Source organism: Panthera leo, chromosome D1 (assembly GCF_018350215.1).
Source record: "Panthera leo isolate Ple1 chromosome D1, P.leo_Ple1_pat1.1, whole genome shotgun sequence".
NCBI classification, from domain to species: Eukaryota; Metazoa; Chordata; class Mammalia; order Carnivora; family Felidae; genus Panthera; species Panthera leo.
This window is the reverse complement of record NC_056688.1, coordinates 59,537,667-59,552,803: the sequence shown is the minus strand read 5'-3', so window position 1 is coordinate 59,552,803 and position 15,137 is coordinate 59,537,667. Positions and strand designations below refer to the sequence as shown.

Genomic DNA, 15,137 nt, shown 5'->3' with positions numbered 1-15,137 from the left:
TGAGGTCATTACCTGAGAAGGTAGAAGAGGGCCTTGGGGGAGGGCAGGATGTTGAAGGGCACAGGCAGCGTCAGGCCTTCCCGGAAGTAGGACAGGTAGAGCTTGGAGCGAGCAAACTTCCACTCCACATCGGCGTCATCCTGAGGCCGGAGGCAGAGGCTATGCAAGGACTGCTTTGGCCCCTCGCCCTCCTGCCCGCGCAGTCTGCCTCATCCTCCCCCTGGTCTCCATGTCTCTCCTGCAGTGTGCCAAGTGCCGCCTTCTCCCCATTCCCATTTATCACTCACATTTCCCCCACCTGGCTCCCCCCTTCCTTTCTTCCTCAGCACTGTCTTTCATCCTCTGACATCCAATTCCTGCCCAGGCTGTTCTCCAGCCACAAACCTGACCCCATCCATCTTCCCTCTCCCTTCCCATGTTCCCATCTACATTTCCACAACACACCCTTCCTCCCCACCATGAAGCGTCTTGTGTCTGGAGAAACGAATAGCATTATTAAAGAGCCTCATTTTAGAGATGAAGAAAATGAGGCCTGGTAAGGAAAACTTGCCCCAAGCCACAAAACAAAACAGGAGGGGAGCCAGAGGAGGAACCCAAGTGTCTGGACTCCTTGCATCCATTTCCTCTCCATCTCTGTGTCCCTTCTTTTCCCTGGCCACAGGTGGCCTCAGTCCACACACCTCAATCTTCTGGAAGGAGTTGGTAATCATGGCAATGAGCATGTTGAGCAGCACAATGACCATGACGATGGTAAAGATGCCGTAGAGGGCCCGGCCCACGAATTCAGGCACCAGAAACTGAGGCATGTCTACAACGCTGTGCTCCTCCATGCCAAACATGGTCCAGAACAGAAACTGGAATGTCTCGTTGAAACTGGTGTGCCGGGCCAAGCAAAGGATAGGATGTGAGGGGTGGGAGAAGAGCCTGAGCACCACCCGGACACACTCCTCCTCACCCTCCGGGACCCAGCCAGACACACTCCTCCTCACCCTCCAGGACCCAGCTAAGGGCGATCTGCTTCTATGAAGCCCTTTGGACCACAATGACCCATACCTACTCTTGTCATTTCTGAGCTCTCACTTTTATTCTTTCAGTAAGCCAATATTTATAAAGCATGTTACTACGAGTCAAATGTACTAAGGATACAGCTATGACAGAGTAGGGGCATGAAGACCAGTTAAGAAACTTGTCATGGTCTGGGTGAGAGAGGATGGTGATTTGGACCACTCTGATAGCAAAGCCAGTGCCACCTCTTCCGGGAAGCCCTTCCTGAACTCCCTTCTCGACCCCCAGCAGAATGTGCTTGTCTGTTAGTCACTCACAGACCTGATCACATTATCTGTGAATCCATCTTACTCCCTCCATCTCAGTGCCAGTTCAGGCCTAGATTACTGCAACAGCCCCTGCATCTGGTCTCTGGCTTCAATCTCTTGTTATTCTGTCCTCTACATTGCATCCAAGGTGTCCTTCCTTCCTTCCTCCCTCCCTCCCTTTCTTCTTTCTTTCTTTCTTTCTTTCTTTCTTTCTTTCTTTCTTTCTTTCTTTCTTTTAGAAAGAGAGAGTGAATGGGGTGAGGAGGGGGAAAGAAAGAGAGAGAGAGAGAGAGAGAGAGAGAGAGAGAGAATCTTAAGCAGGCTTCACGTTCAGCATGGAGCCCAATACTGGGCTCAATCTCACAACCCTGGGATCACTACCTGAGTTGGCTCAACCAACTGAGCCACCCAGGCACTCCCCGCTCCCCTGCCCCATCTAGGTGTTCTTTTTAATTGCTGATTTGAGGTTTGTCAAACCTTAAATGCTCCTAATCACTCTCAGTTCATATGCCTACCATGCAACTTACCTGAGATTGTTAGCAGAAATATTTTTTTTTACTTAATAAGGTGTCATCTGTGAACGAACAACACAGGAGGGCTCAGGCTGCCTGTGCCACTGTGGAGTGACTGATACCACCAGGACCTATGAAGCAAGCTGGAATGAATGGTTGCTGCCTCTGGTGCTACAGTTCATGGTTTCAGCTGTCTAAGCTCAGTTCCTTTAAGTTAATATCCTGAAGGTTGGATGTGAACAAAAGTTCTTAGTAAGAGGATTGGTCTCCATTTATACTGGAATAAAGCCTCCATTTATACTGGAACCAATGACAAAGCCTTGACCAATATCCACAGGCCCAAGTGTAGCTCCTTCAGCATCATTGATAAAACCATGTAGTTGCACTCATGAAGAATTTATAACAGAATCATTGCTTGGAAGGCCACCCGGAGCTCCCTGGCATGCTGGAAACAGCCCAAGCTTCTTAGGAGGACATTCGTGGGCTCCATGACCTGGCTCCTCTACCCTCTCCAGCTCTTCTCTCAGAACTCCCTCTACATGCCAAACATGGAAGACATCTTGCTATTCTACAGCCATACCTCCCTGCTTTGGTACGTGTTCCCTTTCTGCCCAGGATGCCCTGTACCTTCTCTGAAGTCCATAATCCTTGTAGGTGGAGTCCAGATAATCCCTTCCTGGTGAAGTCTTTCCTGATTACCCAAGCTGGCTGGAATGAATGGTTGCCACCCCTAGTGGTTTCCCCCGGAAGGAGCTTTCCCCTGTGGGTCTCCTCAACAGAAGCCCTCCTTCCTCACAGCACTTATCACCACAAATTGAGCTTATTTGTGCACACTGGGTATCTTCTTCATGAGACTGAGCCTGGTTCGGTTCATTTCCTCTATCTGTGCTTCCAGTGCCAGGGATAGGACTTACTGCAAAGGTGTCAGTAAATGGGTGTGGGCCCGACAACAATTATAAAAAGCCCACCACAACTGAATGATGAAGTGAATAAACTTAAAAAGTGGGCAAATGAATGAATGGACAATGAATGAGTGAGTGAATAAACAGACACAAGAATTATTGGCCATGTTTTGGAAGAATTGAGCATCAAAAAGAAATAATGACTATAATGGATTCTTATATTTTAAAAAATCTTTGAATCCCATAGTGATTTTTAAAAAATAAGACAGCACTTCTTTAGAGAAGAATGCCAGCAAATAAATGTAGAAAGAGAGGCGCCTTGGTGGCTCAGTCAGTTGAGCGTCTGACTTCGGCTCAGGTCATGATCTCACATTCATGGGTTCAAGTCCTGCATCGGGCTCTGTACTGACAGCTCAGAGTCCGGAGCCTGCTTTAGATTCTGTGCTTCTCTCTCTCTCTCTCTCTCTCTCTCTCTATCTCTCTCTCTCTCTGCCTCTCCCCTGCTCATGCTCTGTCTCTTTCTCTGTCTCTCAAAAATAAATAAATAAATAAATAAATAAATAAATAAATAAATAAAATGTTAAAAAATTAAAAAAATATTTATAGAAAGAATGGCAGTAGTAGAAGATCACCATCTTGAAGCCACTATTATAATAACTGATTCATCTATGGATGCTAAAGCCAGTGAAAGGTGGCAAGGGAACAGGTTAGTCACACGGTCTCAGCATATCTTTATATTACTAAAGGGCATCCTTAGTACCTTTACAGTGAAAAGGTTTGCTAGACCATTGGGCCTCCCAATGGGCTACATTGACATCTTCTGTCTCCTGATGTGATGCAGTGGAAAATACACATCATCAACTACGTTGTGTTCTCGATAAAACTGCTTAACTTTAATCTTATCATGAGGAACTAGTCAGATAAATCCCAACTGTAGAATACTCTACAGTATACTTTGATCTGTACTCTTCAAAAAAGTTCATTTGTTATGAAAGACAAAGAAAAGGTAGAGGGCATGTTGCAGATTAAAGGAGACTAAAGAGAGGGGCCCCTGGGTGGCTCAGTCGGTTGGCGTCCGACTTCGGCTTAAGTCATGATCTTGCCGTCTGTGAGTTTGAGCCTCGCGTTGGGCTCTGTGCTGACAGCTCAGAGCCTGGAGCCTGCTTCGGATTCTGTGTCTCCTTCTCTCTCTGCCCCTCCCCCGCTCATGCTCTGTCTCTCTCTCTCTCTCTCTGTCAAAAATAAATAAACATTAAAAAAAATTTTTTTTAAATAAAGGAGACTAAAGAGATAGGATAACAAAATAAAACACATGACCCCAGATTGGCTCTCAGAGTTTTAAAAGGGTAGAAAGACTTTTGGGGGGGGGGGGTCAACTGGAGAAACTTGAATAAGAACTATACAGAAAATAATAATTTGGGTTCAATATTAATTAATTAATTAAACAATGCTTAAAGTAAGCTCTACATTCAATGTGGGGCTTGAACTCACAACCCCCGGATCAAGAGACACATGCTCTACTGACTGACCTAGCCAGGTGCCCCTTGATATTAAATTTTTTGAGGGTGGGAGTGCCTGGCTGGCTCAGTCAGTAGAGCATGTGACTCTTGATCTTGGAGTCATGAGTTCAAGTCCCACATTGGGCATAGAGCTTACTTAAGAAAAGAAAAAAGAAAAAGCATCCAACTTCATCTCAGGTTCATGGGTTAGAGCCTGCTTTGGATTCTCTGTCTCCCTCTCTCTCTGCCCCTTGTGCATGCTCTCTCTCTCTCTCAAAAATTAAATAAACATTTAAAAAAAAAGAAAAGAAGAAATAAATTTTTTTAGTGTGATAATCGTTTTGTGGTTATGCTCTTAGGAAATCTCCTGAAATATTTAGGGATAAAGTGTCATAATGTTTGCAACGTACTTTTAAATGTTTCAAGGAAAATAAAATAAGGAGAGCAATAGATAGAGCAAAGTGTGGTAAAACATTAACAACTGATGAAGCTAGGTGAAGGGTATATGGGCAACCACTGTGCTTTTAACTTTTTCATAGGATTGACATTTTTCAAAATACAAAGTTTGGGGGAAAAGTGGATGAGTGAGTAAATGAGTTAATGAACAAATGAATGAGGAGGAATCAATGAGAGAGTGAATTATTGCTCAAACAAGAGATTAATTATGAATGAAGAGATGAGGAAGGAGAGGGAAGGCAGTGGTGATCACTAAGCTCCAGACCGATCAGCCCCAGACTCCCACCTACCCACCCTGCCTCCACCCCAGCGTACTTGCCCAGACGCTCTGTCTCCTGGTAGGGCACGTAGATGTTGTTGAGGCCACAGAGGAAGGCAGTCAGGATGATCATGAGGATGAACATGAACCTGGCAGGGGGTGGGGTGGGGAAGGATCAGAGAAGGTTTCTACGTTGGGAGAAGTCAGGTTCTGGGAAGAGGGATCAGGCGATGGCCTCCCAGACTCAGCATCTCTTGACAAGTATTCAAATTTGGTGATTATTAAGAACAGAGAAAGTAAAGGTGGGAAAGGAGAAGTCATTTAAAATGGTGCCGAAGCAGGAGCTCTTCCTTGAGAATAAAGGATACTTAGTTGAAGTGATCCAAGCTGGGGATGGGCCAGTCTCCCAGGGAGGGACTGAAATGCTAAGAGGTGGTTCAAGGAAGAGTGAGGCAGGCAGTCCTACTGAACAGGATTTATCAGCAGCAGTGGTAAAGCTACCTGTGAGAATGGGTCAGCCTGCAACAGGGGCTGGGTGGGGGGCATGCGGGCAGAAGAGTCTCAGGGGTGGGGTGGGAGATTCTCCTCAAGCTGAGCTGAGCTGAAGATGTTCGTAGATGTAACCAGGGCTTCAGGCAGGGGATTCCCTGGGCAGCAGGCACTAACTATGGGCTCTGCTTAGCGGGAGAGTCCAGGTTTGGCTGCCAATTATTAGGTGATAAGCACCAAGAATACCAGATAATGCCACGAGTTCAAAGAGCTGTTGCAGAGTGGGAACGATCCAAAGAGACCCCTGACTCCAGTGCCCTTACCACAAAGATGGGAAAACTGAGGCCTTGAGAGGGTCATGAGGAGCAACAGAACTGGGGCTGGAACTCCCATCCAAGGGCTAGTCCTGCTCTCAGTGGTTCCTAATCTTTTCAGGGCTCATGGGCCTCTTTGAGAATCAGATGAAAGTTATAGACCCTTGCTGCAGAGAAATGTGCATTTACGTCTACATCCCTAGTTTTGTCTGTAATTTCAGGACCTCAGAGGTTTCTGGAGCCTCTGCAAGGAAGCAAGGTTAAGAACCCCTGTGCCAACTAGAGGTGAGGACTTTTACAAGGAGGTCAAGTGGAGTCTATCACAGTGGAGGATGCTCTGAGCAGGGACAGTACTCACCGGATCATGTCGTCAATCATCCTGCCAATGGAAATCTGCAGAGTGCCCAGGGACTCATGGGCCGGCAGGATGTAGGCCAGGCGGGTGAAACTGAGCATGCTGGTGACGGCAAACAACACCTCCGCCAGGAACTGGGGGTCCTCAGTGCGCCACTCACTTCGCTCTGTGCAGGGTGGAATGAGGCTGAGGCTGACATCCAAAGGAGAGAAGGGCCTGGGGGACCCCAACTGAGTTGGGGGGCACTCACCAGCCGTGGTGAAATAGTGGCAGGCAGCCCCGTTGGGGGCATCCCGGCAGTGTACGTGGGCAAGCCCGGCCAGAAGGAGGCGCAGCGCAAAGGCCGCCAGGTACAGGGACAGGATGACCACATCCAAGAAGTTCCACCAGTCCAGGAGGTAACTGCGCAGGCCCTCAATCCACACTTCCTTGCACTCAAACCACAGAAAGCCTGAAGGTAGGAGGCAGGGACAGGACAAGGCAGAACTGTCCTGCTTCCAGGTCAGAGCTAGGTTATGGTGTGGGGGCACCTATCCGTAGGGTGGGGGAGCTAAAACATCACAGGGACGAAGGTGATTAAACATAACCATGCAATCTACGTAACTACAAAGTGATATGTGAAAATAAAAAAGACTACCAGCTAATGTGGACTCCTCTACCGTGGGGCCTGCACCGATGATCCCAGTTGGCTTATATGCATAAACTAACACCTGGGAGAGGTTGGTACTGGGAGGGAATGGTTTAAATCTGTTTCTCCCTGCCCTCCACTGAATAAATGCTGGACAGATATTTCTAGAATATTGACTTGAAGGGGCTCCAAATTATTTGCCTGCTCTGAGTGCCCATGTCTCAGTGGGGAAAAGTGCCAGACCTAGGGATGGGGGTGTTGGGTCTTGGACCCCATTAGCCAGGTAACCCTGCCGCATTGTACCCTTCTGCATTCCCTGGATACACGTGTGTGCTTTTTCTGTCTGCCTAGAATGCCCTTCCACACCCATTTGAAGCCAGGCTCGCCTATATGGCCCAGGTCAAATACTGCCTTGTCTGCAAAACCTTCCCTGAGCAGGTGTGGTGAGTTGCTCCCTGAACTCTGCTTTCACAGCTCCATTCAGATCTCTGTGATGCCATCAACCACGGGGCCCTATGGGGTATCTCTTCCTGGGTCTGTCTCCCCTCACCGCCCCTAAACTCTGAACTCCTTAAGGGCAGGGACCATGTCTGATTCATCTCCTTGTCCCCAGCCCCCAGAACAAGGCCAAGTAGTCACTATTAAACTAACATTTATTAAACTACCACCATATGCCAGTGGGACCCTGGCACAAATATGGTCCCCGGCCTTCCAGGATTCTAGTGAGGGAGATGGGCAAGTAGCCAAGTGGTTACAATTCAGTATGGTGAATGCAAAGATTGAGGAGCAGGGAAACAGGTTGTTTTGGGAGTATTTAGGAAGCGACCCTCACCCTGATTTGGGGGCCAGGGAAAGCTTCTCAAAGAAAGTGACATTTAAGCTGAGATTTGAAGGAAGAAGGGGAGCCAGCCAGGTGATGGGGTAATGTGGGAAGGGGACAGGACTGGAGAAAGAGAATGAGCATAGGCCTGGGACAAGTGGGAACATGGTGTGGTCAGGAACTGAATCAATTCTGACAGCAGCAGACTATCTTGTGAACCTGGGATGGATGTTCAGTCCTATATGTTGTTGCATGGATGGATGGATGGAACCATATTTAATTTATCCGTGCATTATCAGGGCTTCACTCATAGTGAACAACAAGCATTTATTAGGAGTTTGCTGACCAAGCTAGGGCTGAGGGGAGGGCAGCTGAGGAAGGGGGCCTATGGCCCAACCCGCTGAGCTGCCCAGCCAGAGGCTAGATAGAGCTCTGGGGGGTTCTTGTAATTGCCTTTGCTGAATTGTTCAAGAACACTTGATTTCTGCTGTAGAAGAAAACCAATGGAATACATGAAACTTACATGTTGAGCATAGATAAGTTAGTTATTTGGGTGACATGTTGAACAAATAAAACGAGTGGAGCATTTGTGTGTGAATACATAGAAAGGGATTAAGTATTCATAATATACTGAATATACATGAGGCAGCTGAAGCCCTCAGGATTCATCATCTCTTAAGTCAGCTACCCACTGTTGATACCCTTTCTGGCCCTATGTGTCTTTTGCACAAGAATTGCTTGGGGTGCCTGGGTGGCTCAGTTGGTTAAGCTTTAGACTTCAGTTCAGGTCATGATCTCATGGCTTGTGAGTTCAAGCCCCATGTTGGGTTCTGTGCTGACAGCTCAGAGCCTGGATCCTGCTTCAGATTCTGTGTCTCCCTCTCTCTCTGCCCCTTCGCTGCTTGAGTGCTCTCTCTCAAAAATAAATAAATCGGGGCACCTGGGTGGCTCAGTCAGTTAAGCATTAGACTTCGGATCAGGTCATGATCTTACGGTTCGTGAATTTGAGCCCTGCGTCGGGGTCTGTGCTGACAGCTCAGAGCCTGGAGTCTGCTTCCGATTCTCTGTCTCCCTCTCTCTCTCTGCCCTTCCCCCACTGGCGCTCTCTCCCTCTCTGTCTCTCAAAAATAAATAAACATTAAAAAAATAAATAATAAAATAAGTAAACATTAAAAAAAAAAAAAAAGAATTGCGAAGGAAATTCCTAGCTGCTCATCAGGATGATTAGCAAGCTTCAGCTGTGGCCAGACATACTTGCCCCCATGTCTCTCCTATAGACCAAGTGTTGGGGCGAGGCAACTTCTGGCTCTCGCAGCCCCTGCTTAAACTTCAACTCTGGTTCTCATAACAGCACCACCATTTATGGATTTGGTAAACTGTATTATTGAAGCATCTCAGTTTGGTCTGTGAGCCTTTCTGTTCCATGACTTTCGGGATAGACTGCCTGGTGTCCTGGCAGGTTACCATTACGCCAGGGTCATTTCCCACCTGAAGCTATGGACCAGTGTCTTATTTGTGAAAGGATAGGAACCTCTGGAGTGGGGTAAGAATGGGGCCCCTGCTCAGGGAGTCTTATCACAGGGCTAGATCCTCTAACTAGGAGTGAATAGAAAAGGTCCCTTGGAGTGCTGGAGCCTAGAGGGGTTTGGTTCTATGTTTGCGGGCATCTACAGGCAGAGGGTCCTCCCCACCCCCGCCTCTACTGGAGTACTTACTTTGAAGAACAGTGAGGGAGCCCACAAGGGGGACCACTACAAATAAAGGGCCCCACACACGTACCTATGACCCAAACCATGTGTAGGGAAGTCTCCCAGACGCTCTGGCTGCGGCCGCGGAAGGTGCTCAGCTGTGTCTCCATGGCCAGGGACTCACCCAGCAGGAAGATGAGGAACCACAGATAGGAGGCGGAGTGCAGCAAGAACTTCAGCACTGGGATCTTCAGCAGACGGCCCAGCTTGCAGGGAGAGGGAGGAAAGCATGGCTCTCAGAGGCCTGTCACACCACCCCTTCCTTGGAGAGCTTCCAGACCCCTCCTTTGACTCGCACACTTATTCAGACATTTATTGAGAATGTGCTCTATTTCACATCTATTTCCTTCACAGCTGTATGAGGTGAGTAGTACTATTCCCATGTGTTTCAGCTAAGGAATTGAGGATCACAGAGTAAAACAACTTATCCTTGGAGGTCCCACAGGCTCTTCAGTCTCAACCAAATTAAAAAATAAATTCATCATCTTCCATCCTAAACTGGTTCCTTCTCTTCCTCCTCCTGTGTCCCCATCTCAGACAACGGCCATCTCCCTAACTCCTACCCTCTCCCCAACCCATCCTCATGCCTCTAGTAGAGAGAACTTTCTAAAGCACATAACTAAAGGGATCACTCACTCCATTAAAATCCTACAATGGCTTCTATCACTGCTTATAAAGCACTGCTAGATCTGGCCCCTGCCTGCTCCCCATCACTCACTATTTGTACGTATGCTTCAGCAAGCAGAAATTCTTTCCGTCTCACTGATACTTTATGTTCTCCCTCCCCTGGGCCTGCAGACAAGCTGCTTCTGCTCCCTGGGACACCACTCTCCCTGTTTCTCACCTGGTTAACATTATATCCCCCGGATCATGCATAACGCCCAGCTCACAGCAGGGTTTCAAGGAAATGCTTGTTGAAATGAAGGAATAAAGATAGCTAGGTCCATACAGGCTCTCAAAGAATTTGTAGGTTGGGGCGGGGGTCTCTTTAGGAGATTTTGGGTCGTACATAAGATTCAGGCTTTGGAGGCAGAGAGACCTCAGTTTAAATAGGGACTGGGCTATTTACTGCGTCCCCTGGACAAAAAGAGCACTTCTGTTCCCCATGCCTGCTCTATAAAATGAAAGTGTAATACCTACTTTCCAGGGCCATTTCAAGTGACTACATGGGAACATTAGCAAAGTGCTCAATAAGTGACAGTTATCATTAACTTTTTTCTTAGTACCCGGGACTTGGGTGCCAGCCAGTAGCCGAGGCAGAGGAAGGGCATGGTGAGGAAGATGAGGAAGGCGACAAAGAGCTTCCAGATGGTGGTGCTTCCACGCCAGCCAGCCAGGTTCCCACACCAGATGGAGGACAGGACTTGCTGGCAGATGGGGTGTGCTACAAACTAAGCAGAGATGGCGCGTGAGCAGCGTGGGTGGTTACCAGGCAGGGAAGGGAGGGGGAGCCAATTGTGTGCACAGTACTGCCTTCCCTGCCCCAGAGACGAACCACATTTCTTCTCAGTCCAGCCAGCTCAGAAGAGAGGCAACTCATTTGCCATGTGACCTTGGGCAGACCCCACCCTTAGGCCTTGGTTTCCTAGTCTGTGAGGGAGAAGCTTAACTCAAAAGATTTTTCTGGACTCTCTGGATTCCTCTTTCTTTCTTGAGTCTAAGCCAGGTAGTGGTGGGTGGAACTAAGTACCAGAGTCCCAGAACCCACAGGGTTTTCTGCCTTCTTAGAGATGTGGGGCACCAGTCTTGAGGAGGGGAGGAACAGGGAGAGTAGGATTTGATGTTTTGGGAGGCAGGGCCAGGGGAGCCATTATGAAGGAAAGTTTTTGGTTAAGCTACTGGTGAGATAGGATATCTGAAGATGGGTGAGATGGAGGAGTAAGGGGTGGGAGAGGCTAGAAAGGGAGCATGTCTTCAGCTTATGGGGGCAGGCATCTAATAAGGTAAGGAATAATGGAATCACTTGGTATCTAAGCCCTGAGAGATCTAGTCTACTCTTGTTGAATACATAGAGATACCGAAGTTTAACAACAGAAGAAGACTGGACCAAACTAACTCAACAGGCCAGAGGCAGAGCTGAATAAAACCCAGATGTCTGGTCTGAAGGTAGAGTCCTGGTGGGTAATGGGACTTCCAAGGCCTGGGGAGAGGTTAGGGGCTTAGACTGAAGGTAAGAAGGGGGTTGGGGAGGCCCACAGGACCAGGGCCTAGCTAGAAGGGTGCTCAGGATCAGGTCTCAGAGGGCAGGGGGAGGACTTACTTAGGCTGGACTGGGGAATACCTAGCCATGGCAAGGCAGGGATTAGGGCAGGGGTGGGGGAGGTAGGTAGGGCCCAGCTGACCCGCTTCTGGTTGTAGTTGACGGCCAGTCTCAGCCTCGCCAGGTTGGGGATGCCTTCCTCAAAGGCCTGGCCCAGGCCCTCAGCCTCGGGTTCAGTCTCGTTGTCTTGGCCCAGGTCATTGAGTACTGCGGTGACCTCACTCTGGTTCCGGCACATGCCCAGCAATTCAAAGCCATAGTCCTGGCTCAGCGACTCCAGGGCAATGTACTCAGGCTGCAGGGAAGCAGATCTGTGTATGCCCACCGCCCTGCAGACACAGCTCTGGTAAGTCAGCTCCACCCTCCCAACAGTGGGCCTGGCTACCTCTGTGCTGCCTCAGGCCATCACCTCCCCACATATGATGTCACCTGAGTCCTCCGTTCCTTCTCTGCCACCTCAGCTCTCCTCCTTGTTATAATTAGGGGCCTCTTGTGTCAACTTTGCTTCTCTGGTGCTCCATCAACCTCATCACTAAGTCACTGCAACCCAAACCCCTCTACCACCTTTGCCCGTCCTTTGTACCTCCTTTCCTGGTCCCTGTTTCCTGTTCCACTTCTCATCCTCTTTATGCCTTTCTTGTGTTCATTTCATTGAGTTTTTTGAGCACCTACCTTACATGAGAATCCGTGCCAGCAATGTTAGAAGCAGACATGAGTAAGGCAGTTCTCGCTCCACTTTACCCAATCTATTCTCGCTTTTACTCAGGGCCCCAATCCCAGAGAGAATGCAGGCAAGAATTTGGGGAGGCTAGACCTGCACCCAGCACTGTCCCTCAGGTGGTGTTACATTGGGCCAGGTGCTTCTCCTTGCAGGCCTTAGCTCCCTGGTTTGGAGGGTGAGGATGACAATCGGTGCTGCCTCCCTCAGTGGGCCACTGTGAGCACGGAGGGAAAGTCCTTCAGAGGAACCACTCTTTCCTGCTACCTGTGAGGTGGGGGCTCTGATCCCTTCATAACTCTGGTGAAACAGTATGCTGTTTCCCCAGTGCACCTGGCATGGGCCACATCCTGCCTCAGAACTCTGTTTCCCCACCTAATGGTAATCTCGAGCCTGGGGACCAAGTGTGCCTGGCACAGAGGGGGTGCTGGTGGATGAGTGAGGGACAGGACAGGGCTGGTGGTATTTAAGGCTCCTGACCAGTCCCCGCTTCCAGGCCTCCCCCGCTCCCCTTCACTCCTTCTCTGTCCCGAGCAGCCCCTTGTACTCATCACCATGTGTACTTGTCCTACCCAACAGCCTTGCTTGGATTGCACCCCCTACTGCAAATATCCTCCCTACTCCTCCTCCTCACTTGTTATTAAACCTCCTGGCTGTGCAGCCAGGATAAATTTTGCTTCTTTGAAGGAGTCTGCATGGAACACAACAGCTGTAGCTTCCTGACCTCTCTTTTCTGGGTTTTGGAAACCATGGAGCACCCTCCACAGAGGCACTCCAATGAAGCTGAGCATCCTAGGAGTGGCTTGTCCACCTCACTCTTGCCGATCACAAGCTCGAGGCTCCAACTCACAATGCTCAATATGGGGCCGCACAGTAGGTTTTCAGAAAGGATGGGTCCCAGGGGCGCCTGGGTGACTCAGTCAGTTAAGCATCTGACTTTGGCTCAGGTCATGATCTCTCAGTTTATGAGTTCGAGCCCAGCGTTGCACTCTGTGCTGACAGCTCAGAGCCTGGAGCCTGCTTCAGATTCTGTGTCTCTCTCTCTGTCTCTCTGCCCCTCCCCCACTCATGCTCTCTCTGTCTCAAAAATAAACATTAAAAAAAATTTTAAAAAGAAGGGACGGGTCCCACTGAATGTCATCTCTAAGTCTGTCTAGCTGCTTTTCTATTTGTGCTCTCCCTCCTTCCTCAGACAGACCCAGGGCATCCCTAGGGTGGGGTTTGTGCTGCCCCATAAATCTAGGTGGCCCTAGAGTGATGGCTCTCTTCCCATATAAATGGAGATTTACCGAGAACAGAACTAGGTCTCATTATCTTTCTGTTGTTTTCCACTTCCTGGAACACCCACCACAAGCCCACCCCTGACCATGTGGAAGGACAGATGCAGGGGACCAAGGGCAGGAGAAAGTATGAGAAACCAACCTTAAACTCAGGTTCCTTGCGTGCAAGGCGCCTGAGCTCCCGGCTGAGCTGGAAGGCAGCCAGCATGGCATCCTCACTGGCCAGCGAGAGGTGGGCCCTGCTCGCAATGCCGCGGTAGGTGTTGATGCGGGACAGGGAGAACTTCAGCAGGTCGTAGCGGCGGGCATTGCTGCACTCGAGGCAGGCACAGGAGACCGGGTGGGGCCGGGCAATGGTGTGGCCCTGGTCCATGAGCAACTGTGCGATCTCATACAGATCCTTCTGGCAGGCCAGGGTGAGTGGAGTGACACCAGGGGCAAAGCGTGAGCCATCAATTGAGGAGTCAAAGAAAGCCAGTGAGAAAGACCTAGTGTCCACTTTGCGGCCCTTCTCCCGTTCCAGCCGGGCCAGCAGGCGACGCACCGCTGCTGGCTGGTTTGTGTCCACTGCCACTAGCAGTGCCTCATGGATCTGCCGGAAGTCAAACTTGACATTGGCCAACAGCACATCGGTGATGGCCTCGTGGCCCAGCCGGATGGCCAGATTGAGAGCTTCCCTCCAGGAGCGGTCCTCGGCCTCCTCCACGTTCCTCAGGGGCCCGCCTGGCCTGCTGCCTGAAGCCTCCACCCCGGACTCCAGCAGGTGCTGCACTAGGCCCAGGCGGCCCTCCTGGATGGCAGTCAGGAGCGGAGGTGGGAACTTTAGCTTTTTGTTCATAATCTCCGTCCAGTTGGGCTGTGGCTGGATAAAGGATGGAGACGGTGGGATCCCCAGTCTCCAACCCCCTTTGCTCTGAGGCCTCCCTCACCCTTCCATCTTTAAGCCCTCAACCCAGCCACCGTTCTATTTTGCTTTAGCCCAAACACATACCAACAGTGTTGCTTTCAAAGGACATTTAGTGTAGTGCCTATATATGCTCATTATCTGAGCACTTCACAAGTATAGTAACTATCCTTACAATAACCCGGTAAGGTAGGAGTGATCACACCCCCTTCAACAGGAGAGGAAACTGACATACAGACATGCTAAGCCACTTTGATGAGATACGGAGCCAGGTAGTCTGGCTTAGGAGTTAGTGTTCTTAACTACTTTTATGATGCTTCTCAACTCAAATAGGAATTATTGTTACTAGTTTTGGATTTCTGGAATCTTTACTTATTTGAAACATCGAAAATGTGGGATGTGAATACAAATAAATGATTCCACTTTCTTCTAAGAAGGAAATTAACAATGCTACCACCTTTATCTGAAATTAAACTCTATATCAAATGTACATCCTACACTTTAGTATATGTTTTATCCAATGTAATCATCTTATATAATGACATGAATGTCCCCTCAAAATTATGTCTGTGTAGGAGATAAATTTCATTTCCATGTTTTTTGGGAATCAATCATTTTGGAAATACCCTTTCATACCATAGTAGTTTCTTGTATAGATTTTGTAAGCTTTTAGTAAATAA

The 15,137-nt window shown here is 49.0% G+C and overlaps 1 protein-coding gene across 1 annotated transcript in view; it reads right to left on the bottom strand.

The window, feature by feature from the left end:
• The window catches only part of LOC122199364 (short transient receptor potential channel 2), a 36,186-nt gene that overhangs the window by 4,205 nt on the left and 16,844 nt on the right, over window positions 1-15,137 (bottom strand). Inside the window, exons 13-21 of the mRNA XM_042904355.1 lie at window positions 13,696-14,415; window positions 11,638-11,850; window positions 10,522-10,686; window positions 9,327-9,501; window positions 6,350-6,550; window positions 6,103-6,265; window positions 4,998-5,090; window positions 681-873; window positions 13-140 (exon numbers count right to left, since the gene is read on the bottom strand). Of these exons, the coding sequence (XP_042760289.1) occupies window positions 13-140; window positions 681-873; window positions 4,998-5,090; window positions 6,103-6,265; window positions 6,350-6,550; window positions 9,327-9,501; window positions 10,522-10,686; window positions 11,638-11,850; window positions 13,696-14,415 (2,051 nt within the window). The remainder of the gene's footprint in view (window positions 1-12; window positions 141-680; window positions 874-4,997; window positions 5,091-6,102; window positions 6,266-6,349; window positions 6,551-9,326; window positions 9,502-10,521; window positions 10,687-11,637; window positions 11,851-13,695; window positions 14,416-15,137) is intronic.